The 8,997-nt window shown below is 34.3% G+C and overlaps 1 protein-coding gene across 1 annotated transcript in view; it reads right to left on the reverse strand.

Annotated features, from left to right (window-relative positions):
- Positions 1-8,184, reverse strand: part of LOC134754576 (laminin subunit gamma-1) — a 115,768-nt gene extending 107,584 nt beyond the window's left edge. Inside the window, exon 1 of the mRNA XM_063690893.1 lies at positions 8,041-8,184. Within this exon, the coding sequence (XP_063546963.1) occupies positions 8,041-8,166 (126 nt within the window). The 5' untranslated portion in view covers positions 8,167-8,184. The remainder of the gene's footprint in view (positions 1-8,040) is intronic.
- Between the last annotated feature and the right edge of the window lie 813 nt (positions 8,185-8,997).

Consider the following 8,997-nt stretch of genomic DNA (forward strand, 5'->3'; position numbering starts at 1 on the left):
GACAGAGAGCAATACATTACTTTTCACATCACCTATTCGAAAAGGGAACTTTTCATCCCTGCTAGGAGGGATCAAAGTGGCACTTTTCTGTTCAAGGACATTATGTTGCCAGTATGAAATATTGACACAAAGACATATGAAATTAGTATGCATATAATCGATTACAATTTCTTTATAGTCGATTACGTGCATACAATTTTTCTAACTTAAATAATATTTTGTTGTAATTGTAAACAATAAATGTAATTAACGTATTTTAAATTAATTAATATCATATTTAAATTAAGTAAATTAATGAATTACGTGATATTATAAAGAAACGTAAAAAAACTTTAGTTTAATAATTTAATTTTTATTTTGACATTTTAGGTCTCCTTAAACGCAGCTATACTTGTCTATGCAATTTAAAAAGTTTATATTTAAAAAGTTTTGTACAAATATTTTACAAAGCATTATGCAGTTCCGTATTCTGTATAAATTTGTAAATACTTAGTTTAAATCAATAATAATAGGCCTTTTCATCTGTGTCAGATGTTTTAAGCAGCATCCCGGTAACGACACTAATAATAATAAATAAAAGTGATATCAGTCTTCATAGTGTTCTTCTGAAGATTTGGTTCAAAGGGGTAAGAGCTAATTTGTTATCAGAAAAATCTACAAAAATAATGTACTTGATTTTCATTGTATCATTTTAGGTGTTTGCTGCTGTTTTTGAAAAGATATTAGGTACATAATTATGAGCTGTAGGTACTTTTAATTTGTCAGTACAGTCACGTCTGAAAGTATCGATACGGACAAAGTGCCAGAAGTATGTACTAAGGTCGTGTATACATAATACATATTTTTGGCACTTTGTCCGTATCGATCTTTGCTTAAAATAATAATGTTTTGAAACCTAATATATGTGTGTAATTTCCTCATAGGTGATGTGAAAAGCAGTATGTGTCACATGGTAGCAACATTATTTTCACCTTGGGCGTTAACTCTTGAATCCCTCACTACGCTCAGGATTCTATGTTAGAATCCTTCGCTTCGTTTAGGATTTAATTGTACGCCCTCGCCGTAAATATGTCATTTTGCTCCCTTGTGACACAATCTACTATTTTGTCTTTGTCATAGTTTCACTTTTCCACCGCTGCCACAACCGAAATTGTGGCAAACAAATAAGTACGTGACATGTCATGCTTGTTTAATTATTGTTGTTTTCTATGAAATTGTGCTTTCTCTTATAAAACATAGTGATGGTTAGCGTTTTGAATTGATAAAATAATGGTGAATTGTTCTGTAATCAGCTGTAATAGCCGCTCTGAGCAAAAATATGAGAACATAACCTTTCACACGTAAGTACGGTATTTTACATCTTCCTATTAACGCAATATGTGAGAATAACATCGTAAAATTACGTTACACTCAAAGCAATGTAGAATCAAACGATTTCAATAAAAATGTCACAATTATTTACGCAAATTAACAAAACTTTATTTGTAAAATTATCCGCCCAAATTACGTAGGTTGTTTGTGGTAATATGTCAGCTACTCAGACGAGTCTGAGGTCAGCCGTTTTTAATCTTCTGCTTAATTTAGCTGCATAACAACTATGATAACAATATGTTGGGGATACCAGATGAAAATATCATAATTTTAGGGGTAATTTTGACCTCGAAGTTTTTTCGTATTTCTAATAATTCCAAAAAATAAAATAAACAAATGTTGTGAAGATTAAATGTGGTGTACATTAATTGGTGTGAATAATGTGATTGTGATTTCATAAAATAAAAACTCATAATACATTTTATTTTACGTTTTATTTACTAAACATGTTTAGTTTTGTGCCACCTGCGCGAATTATAGGAGGTATTTCATTGTTCATACGCCTAAAAAGAACGGCCCATTGACATTTTATTCAACAATTTTAATACCGTCAAACTTTGCCTCCAGGGTAATCGCCCCAACGTGATATCAAATATTGGGGTAATTTTTACCAATATGGTATCCCCACGTTTATGACGTCATCTATGTCTATCCCTTACGGGCGCACGCGTATAGCTGGTCTATGTAATGCTAGGTCTATGGAGGTCAGCCGTTTTTAATCTTCTTAATTTAGCTGCATAACAACTATGATAACAATATGTTGGGGATACCAGATGAAAATATCATAATTTTAGGGGTAATTTTGACCTCGAAGTTTTTTCGTTTTTTTCTAATTCCAAAAAATAAAATAAACAAATGTTGTGAAGATTAAATGTGGTGTACATTAATTGGTGTGAATAATGTGATTGTGATTTCATAAAATAAAAACTCATAATACATTTTATTTTACGTTTTATTTACTAAACATGTTTAATTTTGTGCCACCTGCGCGAATTATAGGAGGTATTTCATTGTTCATACGCCTAAAAAGGACGGCCCATTGACATTTTATTCAACAATTTTAATACCGTCAAACTTTGCCTCCAGGGTAATCGCCCCAACGTGATATCAAATATTGGGGTAATTTTTACCAATATGGTATCCCCACGTTTATGACGTCATCTATGTCTATCCCTTACGGGCGCACGCGTATAGCTGGTCTATGTAATGCTAGGTCTATGGAGGTCAGCCGTTTTTAATCTTCTTCTTAATTTAGCTGCATAACAACTATGATAACAATATATTGGGGATACCAGATGAAAATATCATAATTTTAGGGGTAATTTTGACCTCGAAGTTTTTTTTCGTATTTCTAATTCCAAAAAATAAAATAAACAAATGTTGTTGGTGTGAATGTGATTGTGATTTCATAAAATAAAAACTCATAATACATTTTATTTTACGTTTTATTTACTAAACATGTTTAATTTTGTGCCACCTGCGCGAATTATAGGAGGTATTTCATTGTTCATACGCCTAAAAAGGACGGCCCATTGACATTTTATTCAACAATTTTAATACCGTCAAACTTTGCCTCCAGGGTAATCGCCCCAACGTGATATCAAATATTGGGGTAATTTTTACCAATATGGTATCCCCACGTTTATGACGTCATCTATGTCTATCCCTTACGGGCGCACGCGTATAGCTGGTCTATGTAATGCTAGGTCTATGGAGGTCAGCCGTTTTTAATCTTCTTCTTAATTTAGCTGCATAACAACTATGATAACAATATATTGGGGATACCAGATGAAAATATCATAATTTTAGGGGTAATTTTGACCTCGAAGTTTTTTTTCGTATTTCTAATTCCAAAAAATAAAATAAACAAATGTTGTTGGTGTGAATGTGATTGTGATTTCATAAAATAAAAACTCATAATACATTTTATTTTACGTTTTATTTACTAAACATGTTTAGTTTTGTGCCACCTGCGCGAATTATATGAGGTATTTCATTGTTCATACGCCTAAAAAGAACGGCCCATTAACATTTTATTCAACAATTTTAATACCGTCAAACTTTGCCTCCAGGGTAATCGCCCCAACGTGATATCAAATATTGGGGTAATTTTTACCAATATGGTATCCCCACGTTTATGATGTCATCTATGTCTATCCCTTACGGGCGCACTAGAGATGGGTAGCTCAGGGGATATAGATATAAAGGATATATATCTTTCTCTTTTCATGAATCACTCTTCTTGTCTTTACGAATCCGAATATATCAGTATATCCCAATATATCCGTACACTCGCACCGTCGCACCCGCGGCAAGGATTTACTAAAGTGAATAGATAGATAAGATAAGCGATGTCTATTGTCTCTTTGTCTCGGCCGCGCGTCGACGCCGACGGTCAACCGAAGTACAATGCAATGATGTGATGAGTAAAATTGAGTTCTATTGCTTAAAGTTTTAAAGCTTAGTTGTTTGGACCTAGCATGATTATTTTCGTTGTTATTATACACTAGCTGCGTTTTGTTCCTACAAAGTTAGAATTGACTATGCATATGCAAACTAATTTAGGTCATATTTTGGTAAGTTTAAGGATTTACACAAAACGTATTTGCGATTTCCAAAATTTTGCAAATCGTTCGCTTTGCTTTGACCTCGTTCGTTTCGACGGGACTTGAGTGTATTCCTTTAGGTATTTAATAAAATGTAAACAAACCGCAATAAGGTATTATATTACGCAAAAATATTAAAATTCAATAACGTCAATATATTCATTTTTAAATGCAAGGTCAAGGTTATAGATAGCGCAATTCACGACGCGCAGATTTGTCAAACCTAAAGTAATAGCATGAGCATGACAATACGAACCAAAGCAAGCGCCTTCGTGAATGAATCGATCTATATCCATCATGATACAATCATCCAAGACATCCAATATACAAAATGAAAGAAACAATCTCGCCACGGTATAATAACTACTCTAGTGTCCTCTCTCTCACTCATAACAGTCATAACATGACGTAAAGTGAGCAAGTGCCGATACAGTTGCGAGCGGGAGCAGTGACGCATACGGATATAAAGATATAAAAGAGTGATATATATCCCAGTGAGAGAAAGATATATATCACTCTTTTCTTTTTACTGACACATTTCGCCCATCTCTAGGGCGCACGCGGTAGGCCGCATCTATGTAATGCCAGGTCTATGACTATTAATTATTCTGTTGTAGAACTGTAGGGTATTCCCCTATTAGTAATACAATCTCCGTAAATAGTCAATGTTAAGCTGACTAATACAAACTTATCGCCGCTATACTTACTCAACCTCGTATCTGCAACACTCATATGATGACAAAAACACCCGTATTCCGAATGAAAGAAAAGCGACATTTCCATCAAATGATTGTTGCAGATATGAGGTTGAGGAAGTATAGCGACGTTATGTTAGTATCATATTGCACAGTATTGTGTTTCTTTACGAAGGAATTTGGTTAGCAGTATCTTTGATTTGTAGGCTTATACAGTGTGGAAAGAATGAATGGGCCCTGGAGTGGAAGTACCTCAAAACCTTAAGTTAGCTCATTTCGCTTAAAGGAAACATTCTTTTATTTTTGAAAATAAACAAAACTGCATTCAAAGTTTTTTTTTTTTTTGCTTGTCGAAAAATATTCTTGAATACTAAATATGGGACATTTTCTATGAAAAGGGACCCGTTTGTCGATGGCGCTTACGCCGCACATCGTCGCGCGGCATTGTATTTATATCGGAGCATCATTAATAATGGCGTAAGCGCCATCGACAATAAGGTCCCTTTTTATAGAATACCACATTCGATTTTATGGATATTTTGTACGACAGACGAGTGTAAGGCCTAATGTTTCTTGGAGAAATGTTATCATTAACTGTATCGAATAGTAGAATAAAATAGCGAGTGTTTATTTATTTTTATTCGGTTCGACTCCCGGGTGAAACAAGCGAATTTCAAAAAATCTTTGAATGCAGTTTTGTTTCTTTTTAAAAATAAAAGAATGTTTCCTTTAAGCAAAATGAGCTAACTTAAGGTTTTAAGGCACTTTCCCTCCAGGGCCCATTCATTTTTTCCATAGACTATAGATTTATATGACGATATGATATTATAGTCTCCATTGATCATCATCTTCCTCGCGTTGTCCCGACATTTTGCCACGGCTCCGAGCCTGGGGTCCGCTTGGCAACTAATCCTAGGAATTGACGTGGGCACTAGTTTTTACGAAAGCGACTGCCATCTGACCTTCCAACCCCGAGGGGAAACTAGGCCTTATTGGGATTAGTCCGGTTTCCTCACAATGTTTTCCTTCACCGAAAAGCAACTGGTAATGACTGATATTGCGTACATAAGTTTCGAAAAACTTACATGCGTATGTATATACATAGATATTCTAACAAAATCACCATTATGTTAAAACAGGATGCCGATAGCGATAAGTCGCTTCCCTGCTGATAAGTTGGTGTAACGACCGCCCGCGCGATAACCTATGAACTACTAAAAACGTTCCATAAAACCACAGAATAAGTAATATGATAAAACGGTATTTGGTTGGATCATTTACAGATTCATTCAATAAGACGAAAGTGGAGGACCCGCGCGAAATCGCCTTTTCATACAAACGTATAGTCCTCATTTTCCTCTGAATATTAACATTATTGAATAGTTATTTGTTATACAAGGATGCAAAGTTGTATTTTAACACACGAGAAGTAAAATACATTTGCACCCGTGTGTAACACAAAACTTTTCCCCTAACTATAGCGAGGAAAGTGCAACATCCACAGGCGTTAGATTCTTCATCACTGGAATCACTCATTTTTTTTACAATAATACGATATTATAACAGAAAACTCTGGAAGTTGTGTATTTTTACGTGTCGGAGTCGGTGAGAATATTTTTGTTGACAATGTTGACATTTCTGACGATGCGTTTTGAAATTGCATCGGCTCAACTTGTGCGTTCAGAATTACATTCAACATCATTTAAAAAAACAAATGTTTCTTATGGAATTTAAGGTTTTTGACTTAAAATCATTAAATAAAGCTAAATTTGGAATTTTTATTAAATTCTCAAACCATTTGTTTAATGATAATTAATATCGAACGAACCAATATTATGAGCGTTTTACGTTTTGTTATCTGTCAAAAGCTACTTAAACACTCAAATTACTTTCCCCACTAGTGGATAAAATGCGTTTTTCCCCGCTTGTTTTAAAAGATAAAAGACGGCTTTCCGAGCTAGTGAGGGGAATATTATTTTGACACATTTTTTTGTGTAATCGTGTATTAACCACATGCCCCTAAGGTTTTTTTTTCGAATTTTTAATTATTACATTTTAAAATTTATATGAAAACTGTTTTTCGCTCCTGATTTCTACAATAATCACAAAATCGAAAAAAGTCAAACTTACGGGCATAGCCATTGTTAATATAAATCAAATTATATAAAAATATTTTCCATAATGTCAATATCCAGAGAGGAAAATGGGCACCACGTTTGTATGGAGAAACGGCCTTTCCTCTTAATATTTATTATAAATTTTAGTCTTAAGAGTCACGCGAACCCATAACGCATTTTCACAAACATTTTGTATGGACCGTTACAAAACTGACACCCAAAATTTGTATGAAAAACTGGGGACACGTTTTTTCTTTATCTCATTCAATAGTACTCGTGATTCTGAGTCTAAATAACCCAAAAGTTGATGGTTTAAAAAAAAAAAGTTAAATGGTACAATTTTTCTCAAAACCCCCACAACTTGGATATACTCTACATAAATAGTCTACTTTTCAAAACCTAGACATGAACTTCAGTGACTACTATTGACTACCAATGTTTACAAGCCGATTCAAAACTATAAATTGATAACAATTTCATCACATTTTGAGATCATTCGTTCTTGCATCTCGCTCGTACCTACTTACTTATCTAATAGTGCGAGCGAGATACGCTGCGAGTAGTAAACATATCGATAACATATTTTAAAGGTTGAATTCTGCTCCTGGCCTGTACATTATTCATTATATTCATGAAACACGAGCAAATTTATAACGTTATAATAAAAACACAATAAAAAAATCGCAAAGATGGCTCTGATTTTGTGTATATTAAATTATTTCCTTAGATACTCAATAATTAAAATATCCAAACAAAATAAAAGTACCGATATCACGTGTTATTTAAACAAAAACAAAGTTTACTTTTAAAGTCCACACTTTCTTTACCCTAAAAAATTAAAACATACTTAATTGAAAATGTGCTGTTACCAAGTGAAAGATTCGGTACTCTATTTACAACCTTTTGATTGAAATTTTAAATATTAACTCATTTCAAAACTTAAACATTGAATCAAGTCACCTTTTCTTTTATAAAATACAAAATGCATTGTTTCCAAGCATAATATACCACATTCCATTGATATACGCCTATAATCTTACTTTATAACCAGCATATTTTGCTAGAGAATCCAAATATGGTACCTTACATTTCAAAACAAGGTTCATAAAGAAAACTTCACTACATTTTAGGGAATCTTAAGTTGTTCCCAGACTTTTATACTTCAAAAGTTGCCAAAGACTTTTGCTCAAGAACCAAACACAACCATCGCACAGCATCAATCGCATAGCAAACAAATAGCATTAATCTCACCTGAGGCGTCCCGTCAAAATCGTAACACGATGCCAGTTTACTGTTGCCGGGATGCTGTGTGTGGTACAGGTCTTGTGTTAGACCTAAAGTAAGGAGGCCTAGGAACGCTAGGACGCATAGCGTCATCGTGCACGTGAGCCGGCGGACGGGCAGGCACTGCGGGACGGGTGGGAGGTGCGCAAAGAGTTGGGAGGGAGAGTGGGCGTGTGGGTAAGCCTCTGTGAGGTTTGAATACATTATAGCCCTTTTAGCTCGCTTTTTTATATGAAAAGAAATAAAAAGTATATAATTTACTTACTAATCTTGATTAAATTTAGATAAAAAATATTCTATAAGATAACTACATTTTATGCTATTGCAAATCAGAAATAAAATATATGATCACGCGCCATGTTGCGGAATTTCATTGGAACTAATTTTTTATACAAAACTGAACTGTCACCACATACATCAGAATAACAGCGCCCTCTTGACTAGTCTTGACAATGACCATATATATTTCTGGTCGGGCTTTACGTTACTCTCTTTGTAGCCTGACTTTGACTATCTGACTTTGATGCTTTTTGCCTACATAATTGCAGCATATAGTGAAGATGGATGTGAAGTGTGGATGTGAAGATGCACATATTTTTATTGAAAAAATATATTTAATATTTTTTTAAATTACATTTTATACCTTATGCTGCATAAATAATCTTTTGTCAAAAATCACAAGGTATTTGATTTTATTTATAGTCATATTTTTATCCTTCTTGGTTTATGAATTATGTATACCGGCGCGCCGACCGCTTTCTGTAAAGGGCCCAAAAGGCCCTTTATTGTGAAGTCAACAGAAAAAACGTCGATTTTTCCGAACGTTTTGACCCATCTTTACTACACCAGACGAGTCGGGACTGTCGGGAGATCTGAATGGCCGCGGGGCGCCGACCGCTTTTTGTAAAGGGCCCAAAAGGCCAA

The sequence above is a fragment of the Cydia strobilella genome, chromosome Z (genome assembly GCF_947568885.1).
Source record: "Cydia strobilella chromosome Z, ilCydStro3.1, whole genome shotgun sequence".
Taxonomy (NCBI): domain Eukaryota; kingdom Metazoa; phylum Arthropoda; class Insecta; order Lepidoptera; family Tortricidae; genus Cydia; species Cydia strobilella.